The sequence below is a fragment of the Peromyscus leucopus genome, chromosome 7 (assembly GCF_004664715.2).
Source record: "Peromyscus leucopus breed LL Stock chromosome 7, UCI_PerLeu_2.1, whole genome shotgun sequence".
Classification (NCBI taxonomy): Eukaryota; Metazoa; Chordata; class Mammalia; order Rodentia; family Cricetidae; genus Peromyscus; species Peromyscus leucopus.
This window is the reverse complement of record NC_051069.1, coordinates 61,529,341-61,545,677: the sequence shown is the minus strand read 5'-3', so window position 1 is coordinate 61,545,677 and position 16,337 is coordinate 61,529,341. Positions and strand designations below refer to the sequence as shown.

At 44.2% G+C, this 16,337-nt stretch overlaps 1 protein-coding gene across 1 annotated transcript in view; it reads right to left on the bottom strand.

The window, feature by feature from the left end:
* Cfap300 (cilia and flagella associated protein 300) overlaps positions 1 to 5,925 on the bottom strand; it is a 28,854-nt gene extending 22,929 nt beyond the window's left edge. The window contains exons 1-2 of the mRNA XM_028890976.2: positions 5,688 to 5,925; positions 5,532 to 5,613 (exon numbers count right to left, since the gene is read on the bottom strand). Coding sequence (XP_028746809.1) covers positions 5,532 to 5,613; positions 5,688 to 5,797 — 192 coding nt within the window. The 5' untranslated portion in view covers positions 5,798 to 5,925. The remainder of the gene's footprint in view (positions 1 to 5,531; positions 5,614 to 5,687) is intronic.
* Between the last annotated feature and the right edge of the window lie 10,412 nt (positions 5,926 to 16,337).

Below are 16,337 nucleotides of genomic sequence, written 5' to 3'. Positions count from 1 at the left end.
AACAGAGAGGGTCTGTATATGTGTAAACAGTTTTGTTAGTTTGTTATAGCACTGACATCAGGGCATCAGAAGGACTTCCTGTATGTCAACTTCAGGATAACTGATGTGTGGTGATATGTTGTGTACCCTAATAAAATTTGTCTGAAGATCAGAGAACAGAACAAGCCATTAGATTAACATAGATGCCAGGCAGTGGTGGCACACACCTTTAATCCTAGCACTTGAGAGGCAGAGATCCGTCTGGATCTCTGTGAGTTCAAAGCCACCCTGGACTACATGCGATTGACTCAGTCTAGGAGAGAAACAGAGACAGGCAGTGGTGGCACACACCTTTAATCCTAATGCTTGGGAGTCACACGTCTTTAATCCTAGCACTAACAAGGTTGGGCAGAGAAAGGTACATAAGGCATGAGGAGACAGGAACTAAAGCTTATCAGACTGAGGAGTCCTAAAGGTAAGAGGTGGCAGTGGCTTGTTCCTTTGTCTCTCTGATCTTTCAGCATTTACCCCAATACCTGGGTCCAGGTTTTTTTTATTATAAGACCAATTTAGCAATTCAAGTTATACTTATGTGCTTTTAATAAATTAAAAACTCATAAACTAGTTTGCAGTAACATATTAATATCAAATGCACATAAAGATTAAATAAACTTGTTTGGTAACATGAAAGAACACACACACACACCCTGTAGGGCTGGCATGCGCTCACCCAAGTCTGCTAGGGTTGGTGGGATATAGCCATAGGCCTAAGTTCTGTTCCTGAGATGTACACAGGAGCATGTGCAGGTCTCTGGGCAAACTGCAAAACAGAAAGCTTGTCACTGTTTACATGGAAAACTCCTCATTATCTGGCACATGTCACTAGGGTAAGGCTTGGAGCATTATATGTTGATCTGATAGTGCTCTCTTGAGACCCTGAAGTGAGACTTTACAGCCAACGAGCTAGAAGAGAGCCACCTGGATGCACCCTGTGACTGAGCATGCCTAATGCTAAGCTTATTTTCAGCAATCACTCTCCATCTTTTACGTGTTTAATGGTGTAATCAGCTACTCCAGTCAACTACATCAGGAACCTGGGATTTGTCCAACATGTTTCTCTCTCCCTACTCTCAGTATCTTGGCCCTTATGCTTCCCTCATAAGTACTTCTCTGAGTCATTTTTTAAAATTTATTTGTTTTTATTTTATGTGCATTGGTGTTTTGCCATGGTGTTGGGTCCCCTGGAACTGGAATTACAGGCAGTTGCGAGCTGCCATGTGGGTTCTGGGAATTGAGCCTGAGTCCTCTGGAAGAGCAGCCAGTGCTCTTAACCACTGAGCCATCTCTCTATGCCCTTCTCTGAGTTATTTTTAGGGTTAGTCTAAAATAAGGACCCCACCAAACACTGTCTAGAAGGCAACCATGCTCATCACAATACCACCAATGCAGAACCAAACACTGTCTGGAGGCGCTGTCCAATTTTGTTTTACTGTTTCCAGACTCTACACAGAGCAATCAGCCTTTCACACAACTGTCAAATCAATGTTTTAAGTAATTGTTCTTTGAAAATAGGGTTTCATACCTGATGTGGTGCCATACATCTTTAATCTCATCAGGCATATCTCTTAGTTCAAGGACAGCTGCATCTACAGAGCAAGTTCTAGGACTACCAGGGGTACACAGAGAAACCTTGTGTACAAACAAGCAAAAAAAAAAAAAAAAAAGGAAGGAAAGAAAATAGGGTTTCACAATGTAGCTCAAGCTAGTCTTGAACTTACACTTTCTGCTTCAGTCTCCCGGTGCTTCAAATCTACACATAAGCTATCATGTGTGGTTTTAATTACTGTATTAAAAAAATACTTTTGAGCCAGGCCTGGTAGTCCAGCCCCGCTTGGACTACATAGTAAAATGAAAACTGGCTCAGGGGTTACGCATCCACACTGCTCTAGTGGAGGACCTAAGTTTGGTTCCCTGCACTCAAGCTGGCAGCTCACAATCTCCTGCAACTACAGCTGCAGAGAGACCAGTTCCACAGGTGCTACCTGAACATATGCCCTCTACACATCTAATACATTTGTGAAAACTGGCTGGAGAGATGGCTCAGTGGTCAAGAACACTTGCTGCTCAATGTACGGACTGGAATACTGAGCCTAGTCCCCCATGTAAGATGGTTCACAAGAGCATGCAACTCAAACTTCAAGGGACTCAATACCCTCTTCTGGTCTCTGGGCACAGGCATACACAATATGCATACACTCACAGAGCCATAGACAAAAAGACACACCTGTAAATCTTATCATTTTGGTTGTGAGCTTTAGTCTTCAACAGATGAGACATCTCTCTAGCCCCATAAATAAATCTTTAAAAATACTTTAAAGACTTGTATGTATATTTTCTAGTGCCAGGGATAGAATTCAGGTCTCTGTATATGCTAAGCAAGTACTCTTACCATTGAGCCACTTCCTCAGCTCCCTAATATTTTATTTGTTTGTTTGTTCACTTGTTTATCTATTTATTTTAGACAGGGTCTCTCTGTGTAGTCCTGGCTGTCTTGGAATTATGTAGATCAGGCTGGCCTTGAACTCAGAGATCCACCTGCCTCTGCCTCCTGAGTGCTGGAATTAAAGGCATGTGCCACCACACTGGATCCCCAATATTTTAACTACGAGTCTTATTTTGGCTTTTGAGATGGGCTGGGCCAAAGCTGTCCTTGGACAGATTGAATTCCCCTGCCTCCACCTTCCCAGTGTCACTGGGCCTGGTCTCTGTGGGCTGGGGATGCATGCTAAACTAGCACTCTGCCGCCTCAGCTACATCCTTAGCATGAGCAGAACTTCAAAATGAGGAAGAAATGCTTGGAATCATGGAAAGAAATCTGTTGACTTAATAAATATTGAACCTGTTGAAGAACTCTACTGAGCAACCAAAAAGAAAAAAAAAAGTAAGAAATGTAGACCTGTCACCTTGCAACAGGTGACCCTTTCCTGTGCCCAGGACAGTTTCTATAGCATCTGTTAGAACAACCACTTCAGCGTTCCATGTAGTCTGGTTACTGAAATTGTGTGTGCCTTACAAGCCAGGGTGAGGTCTCATCTTACTCCCAAATGGGATAAAGAAAGCATTAAACAAATATTTACTGGATAAACAGGAATATTGAAAATTACATATGAGCCGGATAGTGGTGGTGCATGCCTTTTATCCCAGCACTTGGGAAGTAGAGGCAGGTGAGTTTGAGGCCAGCATGGTCTACAGAGCTAGTTCTAGGACAGACAGGCTACACAAAGAAACCCTGTATCTAAAAACAAACAAAACAGTGATATATGAAAACAAAAAAAGTATCAAAGAAAAAAGCCAGGTGTGATGGCACAAACCTTTAGCCTCAGCACTTGGACAGGCAGATCTCTTGAGTTTGAGGCCAGCCAGGGCCACACAGTAAGAGCCTGTCTCAAAAATAAATTTAAAAAAGAAAAAGAAAAAAGTTTACAGCATTTCAAAATTCTGATCTTAAAAAAAAAAAAAAAAAAAAAAAAGATGAGTACTCAACAATACCTAGATGGCCAGGAACTGGAAGCTGGATAGCTCAGACACCTAAGGTAGACCAAAGATTATTGACAAAAAAAAAAAAAAAAAAAAGTAAACGAAATGATTCTAACATTATTCTGCTATATTCATAGATTGATGCCTAGCCCAGCTGACATGAGAGGCTTCCTCCAGCAGCCAATGGGAGCAGATGCAGCAAGCCACAGCCAAACGTTAGGTGCTGCTCAGGGAACCCTGCGGGAGATGGGGAGGAAGCATTGTAGGATCCAGAGGGGTTGAGGACACCACAAGAAAACCCACAGAATCAACTAACCTGGGCTCATAGTCATAGTGGCTCACAGAGATTGAATGTCCTAAATGGGACTGACCTAGGCCCTCTACATATATGTTACAGTTGTGTAGCCTGGTGTTCTTGTGGGACTCCTAACAGTGGGAGTTGGGGGATGTCTGACTCTTTTGCCTGCTCTTGGGATCCTTTTCCTCCTACTGGGTTGCCTCATCCAGCCTTGATGTGAGGGTTTGTGTCCAGTCTTATGGCATCTTGTTATGCCATGTTTGGTTGATATCCCCGGAGGCCTGCTCGTTTCCAAAGGGAAATAGAAGAGCGGCAGATCTGGAGAAGAGGAGAAGTAGGGGATGGGGGGAGGACTGGGAGGAGTGGAGGATGAGAGGCTGTGGTCAGGATGTATTGTATGAGAGAAGAAGAAGAAAAAAAATAGTTGAGGGCCAGTACTGGTTAATTATCCAAATCTAACCATAAGTAAACTAAGACATAATAATAGTATTATACTACAATGGCATTATAACCCTATGATAGGTAAAGGGAAATGGACCAATTTAGCTCAAAATTCATGTCCTTCCTTCAATCTCAGAAAGTGCTGTCAAAAAGAGGGTCATTGCAGATGTTAATGTTATCCTGGCGTAGGATAGGTTCCTAATTTCAGTACGACTGGTGTCTTGAGAAGAGATCAAAGTCATGACAAGGACTATAGGAAGCTGGTCAGCTGGAGCCAGAAGTAGGCCAGGATTCACCTCTACAGGTTTCATTAGAGTGAACCACTCCTGATCTTCAGAATTAAGAGACACTCTCTTTTCACTCTTGGCGGTGTGGAAGATGACCTGTTATTTGCTGGTGTTCTTGGTAAGGACCTGGATTGTCTTCTGACTCATTTCTATCTCTAGCTATTGAGAAGTTTCTGGCACACAGTAGGTCTTCAAAAAGTGTCAAGAGTGAATAAATTACATGCCAACTATATCTAAAGCCAATGCTCAGAGGACAATGGCAAAGACTGAAGGTCATTTCACACACCTAACAATACTTTCCTTTTTGTTGAGCAAGAGACAACATTGAAACAGTGGGGCTGAGTTTTAAGACTCACACCTTTGAATGAACTTTGCCTTCTTCAAAGAATTCCTCTCTAGCTGAAGGCTTTTTCGAAGCAGGCCATTGTTTGAAACCTTTGGGAGGAAGTCCTGTTTGGGCACTGTGTTGGAGCTTGAGGCCCACTTCTCATGATGATGTGATTTTCAAAGTATTTGGAGTTAAGCCTAATAAAGTCAGGCATAAAGCCGGGCAATAGTATTTAAAAACAAGATGTGCTTGTTAAAAAAAAAAAAAAAACCTCACGATTTTCAGTCAGAATCGGTAAAACATCCCTGTATTCCAGCACAGGAGATGCTGAGGCAGGATGACTGACATGGGTTCAAAGCCATCGTGAATTACACAGTGAGACTGTCTAAAAACATTACAGAATTATAAAGTTACCGAAGGTAGAATCCCAAAGGTGGGTAAGAGATACACTTTGCAAGGTGGTCGTGGAGGCACTTGGGAGGCATAGGCAAGAGGATCCCGGTGAGTGCCAGGCCAGACCACTACAGAATGAGACACTGTCACAAAAAGTCCCGTAAGAATCAAAACAAAAGAAAACCCAACTTGCACTTTTTAATACTCCAAGAACACGTACGTCATGGAGTGCTCCCAACAAGATCAGAAGAGACCTCCCCATACCAACCATGACAAAATCATCCTTCTGGTAGGGCTGGAACGTCTGGTCAAAGCTGAACGCCTGCGCCTGGATTCTGCCCAGCATGGACCTGGCAGAGAGGGAGAGTCAGTGGGAGAAGTCAGAGTGCGGAGCCCTGGCCGTCCTCCCTCCCCCGGTCCTCACCATTGGCGGAGCCGGCTGGTGATCTCCCGGCTGCTCAGGGACGGGAAGGTTCTCTGAGGCAGGAATCTGAAGTAGAAGCCGCCGAGACAACCGGGCTCTCCAGCCGCCATTCCGCTTGTGGCTTGGGGAAAGCAGTAGCCGTTTCCATAGAGACACAGCAGCAGGAGACGCACCAAGCTCAGGGGGCGTGGCGCCGTTGGGGGCGTGGCGCCGTTGGGGGCGTGGCGCCGTTGGGGGCGTGGCGCCGTTGGGGGCGTGGCGCCGTTGGGGCGTGGCGCCGTTGGGGGCGTGGCGCCGTTGGGGGCGTGGCGCCGTTGGGGGCGTGGCGCCGTTGGGGGCGTGGCGCCGTTGGGGAGGAGGGGGCGGCGAGGAGAAACGGCCCCTGGGCTCAGCTCCTCAGCTCGTCTTCCTCCCAGCCTGGCTGTAAGATGCAGAAACCCTGTCTCGAAAAAAACCAAAAAAAAAAAAAAAAAAAAAACAAAACAAAACAAAAAAAAAGATGGAGAAAAATTCCCGGGCGCTCTGTGTTGACGGGAACTCTTAGTTACTCTGCACTCTGCACCAGCCAGTGAACTAATATCGTAGACTACAGTCTCAAGCTGACAATTTCCTAAGTGTAAAGACACTTTACAGGAAGAAAAAGTCTAATTAGGTTGGTTTGATTTGAAAGACAAAGGGACTGCTTAGGAGAACATTCTGCTTTTCTGTGACTGATGCTTTTCCTTTTGAAGTTACATTTCAGGGCTAAAAAAAGAACACAACACACTACTCAGTAATGAACCTATGTTTACCTGTTGAAATCGCTCTCAGGAGCCAGCTTTCAGTTTTTGTCTTAGGAGCTAGATAGGATTTAGACGGGGGATTTTATACCTTTACTGATTTCCTTTCCTTCCAAGAAGACAGAGAGATGGAGATAGATGGTAGATAGATAGAGGGAAGGAGGCGGGGAGACATTGTTTCTGGTGTTGCTTTGTGTACCATCCATTATTATGCCACAGTTTATCCTTTTGGGTTATTATTACAGTTTGAGGCTGTTAGGAATGCAGTTGTGAACATTCTTATATAGGTTCTTTTTTCTTTCAGTCTTCCTGCCATTCAAAAGTTTATGAATTTTGTGTTTGTTTTACTTATTTATTTATTTATTTTGTGTGTGTATGACTATTGGCCTGTATATATGTCTGTGCACTACGTGGGAGCCTGGTGCCCAGAGGACAGAAGAGTGCATCAGATCCCCTGGGACTGGAGTTACAGTTGTGAGCTGCCATGTGGGTGCTGGGAATCCCTGTACCTTGTAAGAACAGAAAGAGCTCTTAACTGCTGAACTCTCTCTCTAGCCCCTCATAAGTCTTTGTGAAGGAAACAGGAGTTTTATTATAAGGTATAAGTACAGACTGTCTTAGTTAGGGTTTCTGTTGCTGCAGTGAAACACCATGACCAAAAGACAAGTTGGGGAGGAAGGGTTTATTTGGCTTACACTTACATATTGCTGTTCATCATCAAAGAATGTCAGGACAAGAACTCAAACAGGGCAGAACCTGGAGGCAGGAGCTGATGCAGAGGCCATGGAGGGGTGCTGCTTACTGGCTTGCTCCTCATGGCTTGCTCAGCTGCTTTCTTATAGAACCCAGGACCACAGCCCAGAGATGGCCTCACCCACAATGGGCTGGGCCCTCCCCCATCAATTACTAATTAAAAAAATGCCTTAAAGGCATGACTACAACCAGGATCTTAAAGAGGTGTTTTCTTAATTGAGGCTCCCTCCTCTCAGATGACTTTAGCTTGTGTCAAGTTGACATAAACTAGCCAGCACAACCGGCCCTTGTCAGGTTGACACACAAACACATCACTGTGAAGCCACAACCTTTCCTTTCTCATTCATCCTCAAATCTCTCATTAAAAATATAAATAACTTATAAAATCCCACAGCCCTTACAAATTCAAACACATTAAAAGTTCAGTCTTTTTAAAGTAGCCAATCTTTTTTAAAATCCAAAGTCTTTTAAAATTCTAAGTCTCTCAGCTATGGGCTCCAGTAAAATAAAAATACTTTCTTATTTCAAGAGGGAAGAACCAGGGAACAGCAACAATCAAATCAAAGCAAAACCATACTCCCAAAGTGTAGATAACTCAACATCCAATGTTGAGGATTCATTGGCATTCTTCTGTGCTCCTCCCAGGCTTTGCTCACTTCTCCGGCTCTGCCCTCTCCATCACACACAGCCTGTCTCCTGGCTCCACTCCACTGATGTTGCTGTTCTTTGTGTCATCCCAGGGCACCACCATCTCTAAAGTCCTGGGTCTTCTGCTGCAACTGGGCTGCACTTTCACCAATGGCATTTCCTGGCCTCTCACAGGGCCAAGCCCCAGCTGCTCTCCATGACCCCTTCACACCTTCGAAACCAGTACCACCGGAGTGATTCTTACATTACCAAGTTCAACTGCCAGCACAAGGTATAACCTTGGCCACTTCTGGAATACAGCTTGTGTGTGCTGATCCTGAGCAAACATTTCCCAGAATATTTCACCTCAACAATGCTGGGCTCTTCTTAATCACCACTAATTTCTCAGCTCTAGCCAACCAGTATCCAGTATCCCAGCAAAGCAAAGGTTTTTCACTTTAGTATTTCTGGTCTCTCATTAATTGCAGTTGATTCTTTTCAACCCCAGATAGCAAGAACCAAAGAATCTTAATTCAAAACAATAAATGGCTTTGGTAGAGTCTTTAAACTTCTCTCTGAAACTTCACAGGCCAGGCCTCTGTCTCTGCTTTGCTCTCAACATTCTCATCTTCCAAGCTCCTACAGAACAGCTTACCAAGTGCTGAACAACTCAATGGCTTTTCTTGCACGAAGTTCCAAAGTCCTTCCACAATCCTCCCCCAAAGAACATGGTCAGGTCTGTCACAGCAGTACCCACTCCTTGTACTGACTTGTCTTAGTTAGGGTTTTTGTTGCTGCATATAAAACACCATGACCAAAAAGCAAGTTGGGGAGGAAAGAGTTTATTTGGCTTACACTTCCATATCACTGTTCACTATTGAAGGAAGTCAGGACAGGAACTCACACAGGGCAGAAACCTGGAGGCAGGAGCTGATTCGAAGGCCATAGAGGGGTGCTGCTTACTGACTTGCTCTCCATGGCTTGCAGGAGAGGCTGTTTTGAAACAGGGTCTTGCTTATGTAGCCCTGGCTGGCCTTGAAGTCACAATGTATCTCAGGTTAGCATCAGACTTGGGACAATCCTCTTGTCTTGACCTGTCAGATTGCTGGAATTATAGGCATGAAGCACAATGCCAGGCCCCTTTTCTGTTCTTATATGGGTTTTGGGGTGTGGCATGGTGTCAGATACATTTTGAAGGGCAGGTGATGCAGTCCTGAAATCCCATCACTTGGGAATTGAAGGCAGACGAATCACTGAGATATCTAGGTTAGTCTGATCTATACAGGAAGTGAAGTCCAGCCAGGGCCACATAGAGTGAGACCCCTTTCAAACAGCAACAAAAGCTGGGAGTGGGGGCCTCTGTCTGTGCTACCAGTGCTTAGAAGGTAAAGGCAGGAGGATTAGAAGTTCAAGGTTATCTTTGGGTGCTCAGAGAATTGGGGGCATGCTCTAGGCCACATGACACCTTGCCTTTAGACAAAAGCCAAAATAAATAACAGTTTATATGTTTAATTTACAAAATACATTTAATTTTTAATTATATATATATATATATATATATTTTTTTTTTTTTTTTTTTTGAGACTCACTGTATAGCCCTGGCTAGCCTGAAACTTGCTCTGTAGACTAGGCTGACCTCAAACTCACAGAGATCTGCCTGTCAATGCCTACCAAGTTCTGGGATTAAAAGCATGCATCACTATGCCCAGCTAAATTGTGTATTTTTATAGTTAAAATTTTTTCATCATAGTGTTTGTGTATTTATGTGTATCCACAGCATGCATATGGAGGTCAGAGGATGACTTTATGGAGTCAGTTCTCTCCTTCAGAGATTAAACTCAGGTGTCCAGGCTTGTTCAGGAGAGGCCTTTACCTCTGAGCCATCTCCTGGCCCAGACTTTTAAATTTTTCATATTAACTCTGTAAGTAATGCTTTAAGTATAAATTACTTTATAGGCCACATAGTGAAATCACTGATTTTAGGGTTCAGCCTAAAAATCTGCCTGCCTCTCTACGTGACTGATTGTGATGGTGACCCAACAGTTTTCAAGTTGGTTTACTCATGAGAGCTGTGTGTGTGCGTGTGTGCTTTCTGATAGAGTCTGGTGTCTGCCGCAGCATGAGCTGAGCATCCACACTCTTGTCTATTAGGTTTTGTTTAGTGCAGCAGCAGCAGCAGCCTGTTCACGATGGAATGCATCTTCAGGTAAAGGTTGGGGCTGAACCTCACTGCTTTCAGTTTCTGGAAGAGAAATTTCCTGGGAGGAGTCAGGGCCCCTGGAAGAGGTAAACAAGCAGGGACTGGAAGCTGTCTCTTCTATGACAGCAGTGCTGGCTGGCTTTCACATTAGTTCTAAGTTCAGTAGGGCTGTCAAGCCAAGCAGCTCCTTCCACTTCCCACTGGGTATCACAGTGTTTGGTGGCCTTTGTTTGGTTTCTATAAAAATTAGATTAAATTGCAGAACCCCAGCTTTTGGTTTATATTTGTTTTACATAGTTTACAAAATGATATAAAGCAAGGTACCCAATTTCCTAATTATATAAATTTTCAGCACTTAAGAGGGGGCTGGGCCAGGGGTGTGTGGCTAAGGCAGGGCAAGGGCCTCTACCATTGTCCTCAATGCAGAAGAGAGCTAAAGACACAAGCTGGGTGGGGATGGGGGTCTAGTCTCGGAGAAATTGGCCAGTAGAAGTAAGAGTTTAATGGGAGAGAAAGCGACCTTTTAAAAACATTTTATTTATTTTGAGAGAGGGAAGAGGGAAGGGAGAGATATCGAGCATGTGATGAGTGAAAGTCAGAGGACAACTTTAGGGAATCATCTCTCTCCTTTCACCATGTGGGAGTCAGAGTTGGCAGCAAGGGCCTTTGCCTGCCCAAGTGACTTTTTTTTTTCTCCTTTGAGGCAGGGTCTCTTGTCTCCCAGGCTAGCCTCGGATTCAGTTGTGTAGTAGCTGAGGATGTTTGAGTTTCTGATCCTCCATCCACACCCTGAGTCCTGAGGTTATAGGAGCAAGCCTGCTTGCTAAGTTTTGTATGGTCTTAGGGATTGATCATTTGTACATGCTAGTTGAACTACCTGCTAAGTACTAAGCCATATCCCATCCCAGGCCATAATTTGTTTAGAGGTTTTTGTTTTGTTTTTTGAGACAGGATCTCATGTCTCTCAGGGTGGTCTTGAATTCACAATTAAACTCGGGATCTTCCTGCTCTACCTCTCAAGGTTTGGGATTACAGATATGGGTACCATATCCGTGAGAAGGTGACTCTTGGTTCTTATGCTTTCATCATGGATAAATGTAAAAATCTGTAGTTAATCCAGGAATTCTTTGGGAGTGCCCAGGGGAAAGCATTCCAGCTAGCTTTGTCTTGCTGTCAGTACTCAGCTAATACTCAAAGATCAGTACCTCACTCAGCTATCACTAGAGAAGCTTCCTCCTTCAGCAGATGGAACAAATACAGAGATCCATAGTCAGACGTTATGCAGACGGATCAATACCAATTAGCTGGTTTACAATGTCTGGTTTAGTGGTTTGTTTGTTTGTTTGTTTTTTGTTTTTGTTTGCTCTGACAAGGTCTCATGTAGCCCAGGCTTGCCTTGAATTCATTGTATAAGTGAGGATGACCTTAAATTCCTGATGCTCCTGTCTGCATCTCCTGAGTGCTGGGCTTACAATTCATACTGCCTGGTGCATGCTGTGCTGGCTGGACAAGCACCGCACCAACTGAGCCATACCCCCAGCGCTGGACCACCGTGTTGTGGGTGAGCTGAACTTGGTTAGAGCCCCATCGCATTAGCACTGACAAGCACCCATATTGTCTTTTCTCACCCTCTAAAACACCAGGTGTTGTTTTCTCACTTGGACTGTGGTCATATCTCCAGTGCTCAGGTGGCAGCTGTTCCCCGGGGCCTCTTGTATGGTGACATTTATCTAGCTTCCCAGTCACGGAGGTGCAGCTGCTTCAGGCCACAGGTGTCTTTTCCATTTGTGTGTTCAATGTCACATCACTGCAGGGCAAGTTGGGAGAAGCCAACCAGACAAGTCTCTTTGCAGATCCCAGATAACAAATTCTTGAGATTTTTAAATGGTTGTATACGTATTTCCAGAAAGGGAAGGGCCTTTGCTGATGTGTTTGAGAGATTGTTATGCTTTGAAGCATTTGAAATGGTTTTGCCAAACAAGCCCATGCAGGGTCCTAGAGGCAGTCACACGTGCTTGCTCATCCTCTTGGCTATAGAATCAGGAGCGTCTTCAGGTCTATGCGTTTCCTAGTCCGTAGCTCACTGTCAATGTCACTTTAAATCCTTGTCGTGGAGAGGATGCTAAGGCACATGAAACTGTACTTGGAGTTTTATTGCTGGTTTCCTTGTCTGTCGCTTCCCTGTCCCCTCTGTCCACACAGATTTCTTAAGATTCTTGGGTATATCTGGGCTCCTATGACCTAAATAAATCCATTGCCTCTAATTCAGTCAGCTAAGCAAGATGGTATGTTTTGAGGATTCATGAGTTGATACATGGGGCATAGTTAGACCAGTCTCAGCACACAGTAGGCACTCAAATGCTAGTCATTATTGTTTATTGAATGCATATTATTTGTACAGAAACTTCATGTGCTGGGCTGTGATTAGCTGCAGAGTGGTCTTCTAAAAGCTGAAAAGACAGAAAGGAAATGGCACGTACGCGACATTGGGAGTAATCACTTAAATAATTTGGGGGCTTGGGTGTGGTTGCTGTTTGAGTACAGTATATGTTTAGCAGGCATGAGACTGTGGTTTAAGTCCCCAGAACATTCTCCTGCTCTCAAAACAAATAAACATCAACAGCAGCCCAAACCATCTGATCATGCACTGATGTGTTTCTGTTTATTTGTTGGTTTGTTTTTTTGAGATAGGATCTTGCTATGTAGCCCAGACTGGCTTTGAACTCATGGCAATTCCCCTGCCTCAGTATCCTGAGTGATGGGATAATAGGAATGAACTTTCACAGCCAGCTGGCCCATATATTAGAATCCTGAAATTATGCCAGGACAGTAGTCCTCTGGCTTCTGCCTACCTCTTCACCCCATCTAGAGTCACACTGTTTCGCTTGTTCTCTAAACTCTGATAACACTGACTCCTTTCATTCCCAGCCTGAGAGCGCTGGGACTCTCCTTCTGTTTTGGCTCAGTGATGGAGCCTGAGCACTTGAGATGTCTGGCATAGAGGAGCAGCACATGGACTTGTGGGATGAATGCAGGATTAGTATTTGCTGTCTGGCTTGAGCCGCCACATGCCCTGTTTTCACTGTGCTGATGTCTGTTCTGTCTCTGGCCTGAGTATATCACTTCTGTAGAGACTCAGTCCCGGAAACCCTCCTTTGAGCACACTGTCCTGCACAGGCCCCTCTGCCATCAGGAAACGGAGAGTAGAACCTGGGGTTAGACAGTGAGGTTTCCCAGCCCACTCTCGCTTCCTTGTGCCTGTGGGTCGGATGTAAGCTGCCCCAGTGCCTGTTGCCTGCTGCCATGTTCCCACCATGGTGATCATGGACTCACCCTCTGAAACTGAGTCCCCAAAACCAGTTTGTTTAAAGCTGTTTTGATCATGGTGTCTCTTCACAGCAATAGAAAAATAACTAAGAAACCATCCATAGGCTAATTTTTAAAATCTGGGACTTCCACCTCTCATCTACAATTGGGACATTGGTGTGTAGCCAGCACTTGCTTTCATGTGGTTAACATTAACCGTCTCCCTCCTGTTTCTCCGCTGCTTTTCCAGTTCTCCATGTGCTCTGCAGTTTGAGTCCAAAATACAGGAAATAGGAGAGCCTGGGCTGTGCAGCAGGACCACGTCTCAAAACCAAACCAAAACACCCAAAAAGCTAGCATAGTGGCTCACACTTATCACCCTGGGACTCGAGACAGAGGCAGGAGACTGACGTGCATTCAGTCTGGGCTACAGGAGGAGATTGGCTTCAAATACAATAATACAACAACAAAAAGCTGGGTGTGGTGTCCCAAACCTGTAATTATGGCATTTGGGAGGCAGAGGCAAGAGGATTACCACAAATTTAAGGCCAGCCTGATCTACATAGGGAATGCTAGGCTAACCAGAGCTACACAGCAATAAGCTGTCTCCATATATGTGTGTATATGGCTGGTGAGGTAGCTTAACAGGTTCCTGATGCCCTGATAACCATACATGTCCACACTCAGGCACACAAAACAAAAATGTAACTTAAATTAAGTACATAAAACAAAACAAAATATTCTAGATTCCTATTTTTCTTTGTGCAATTTCTATAAACTGTTTCTAGAATATTCCTAGTCTGTGCCCTTCCCTGTCAGGTGTTTCCCACTTGGAGGACAAGCTCCTAACTGAGCTCTCATTCTGCGTTGATTTCATCGTCATCCTTCTGCTCAGAGCAGGTGTATATACTTGTTAAAAGATCTTGCCACTGTTTAAAATCCCCCCCAGGATCAGAGAAGTAAGCTATCTGAAATAGGACACATGATTAGAACAGACTGATCGCTGAAGACGTAAAATGGTTGGGAGAGCCACGTCAATGGTCGCTGTCACCAGACCTTAGACCACAAGGCCACACCAAATCTTGCTGCTCCCTTGTTTTACACTGTCCAGTGAGTACTAGATGCTAGTGTCTAGAAGGAAGCTGAGGCAGAGTGGCTCAGTGGTTTGAACAGATACTCACCCTAGAGGATAAATGGAAGAAAACAGCACAAAAGAGAGCTAACACCTTCAGTCACCAGGGAAATGCCAATTAAAACAAAATTGCATCATTACTCTGCTTACCACCTGTCCAGCCTTCTGTCATTTCTCACCTGGACTACAAATCTACATTATCTCTCTTCTTTTTGTTTTCTTTTTGGAAATAATTTATTATACAGTGTGTGTGTGGTGTGTGTGTGTGGTGTGTGTGTGTGGTGTGTGTGTGTGGTGTGTGTGCACTTACATGTGGAGGTCAGAGGACCACTGTGGGAATTGGTTTCCCTTGTACTGAATGGGTCCTAGGGATCGAACTCAGGTCAGGCTTGGTGGCACGTGCCTTCATCAGCTGAACAACGCTCTCACCACCACCACCACTATTATGGCCCAGGCTTACCTTGAATTCTCAGCAATCCCCCTGCCTCAGCCTCCTGAGTGCTGGCATTTCCCTCCTACTTTTGTTTTATTATAATCATGACTTTGTTTAGAGGACCTTGTCACATCTCTGCTCAAAGTGTCTTACTGGACCTTAGATTTTTTTTTTCCGGAGCTGAGGACCGAACCCAGGGCTTTGCCCTTGCTAGGCAAGCGCTCTACCACTGAGCTAAATCCCCAACCCCTGGACCATAGATTTTAATGTAAGAGGTAGGCAGTTCAATTGCAAAAAGATTGCTTTTTTGAACACATGGAATGATTAAATATGAATAAATAATAATTTTGAATCATACTGTGTCATACACAAAACCAAAATGTACTAGACTTAGATGCAAAATCTAAAATCATGAAACTTTTGTAAAAAAAAAAAAAATGGGAGAAAAATCTTCATTGAGTTAGCAGAGTTTCTTGGGTAAGGCCCCCCTCCGTGAACTATATGAAGAGAAAAGTTGCTCACATGGACACAATGAAAAGCTAACACTGTTTTCTTCAGAAGACACTGTCCAATGATTGATACTGAATGACCTTGGTGGACAGTTTTCTTCCCAACTGTTCCAATCTGAAAGCACTATCAGTGCGTGTGCGTGAGTGCATGTGCACACGCACGGGTGTTAGTGTGGAGGCCACAGGTTGAGTTGTGTTCCTTCCTCAACTGTGCTCTACTGTGTGTGTGTATTAAGGCAGGGTCTCTCATCTGACCCAGGTCTTCCAAGCTAGGCATCCAGCTTGTTTTGGAAACCCCATTTCTGCCTTCAGTTCTGGGATCAGAGGCAGGTCATCGCAGCTACTTGGCATGTGTGTGCCTCTTCACCTCCTGCTTCCTCTTCATCTGGCTGTGACCCTGCCCCTCTCCTTCCCAGCATTCTCTCAGTTTGGATCTCCTGCCTAACTTCTTCTTGCCTAGCTATTGGCCAGTTAGCTCTGTATTAACAATGACAGCAACACATCTTCACAGTGTACAAAGGGATTATTCCACAGTATTTCCCCCTTTTTGTCTAATTAAAAAAAGGTTTTAACTTTAACATAGTAAAATTATGTACAACAAAAACAGTTATCAAGTAAGAATTACAGTTACAATACACAGTCCATTTGTATTTGACAAATTTAATGAAAATATCTATCTTTGTGAGTCTAAAGTTTTATACCTAATTTACTTCTAAAACTATAAGCTTAACTATTTAGTCTTTAACTCCATCAAAGACCCCAGAAGAGTGTAATACTACCTAACAACAGACATCTGGCTGCCTGGACGGTCACCCAAAATTTCTCTGTAATTTTGGGGCATCCATCTTTGGCCCATAGGCCTAGTATATCTGGCAGACATTTCTGAGAAGCAGGAAACTTTGAAGGACTGT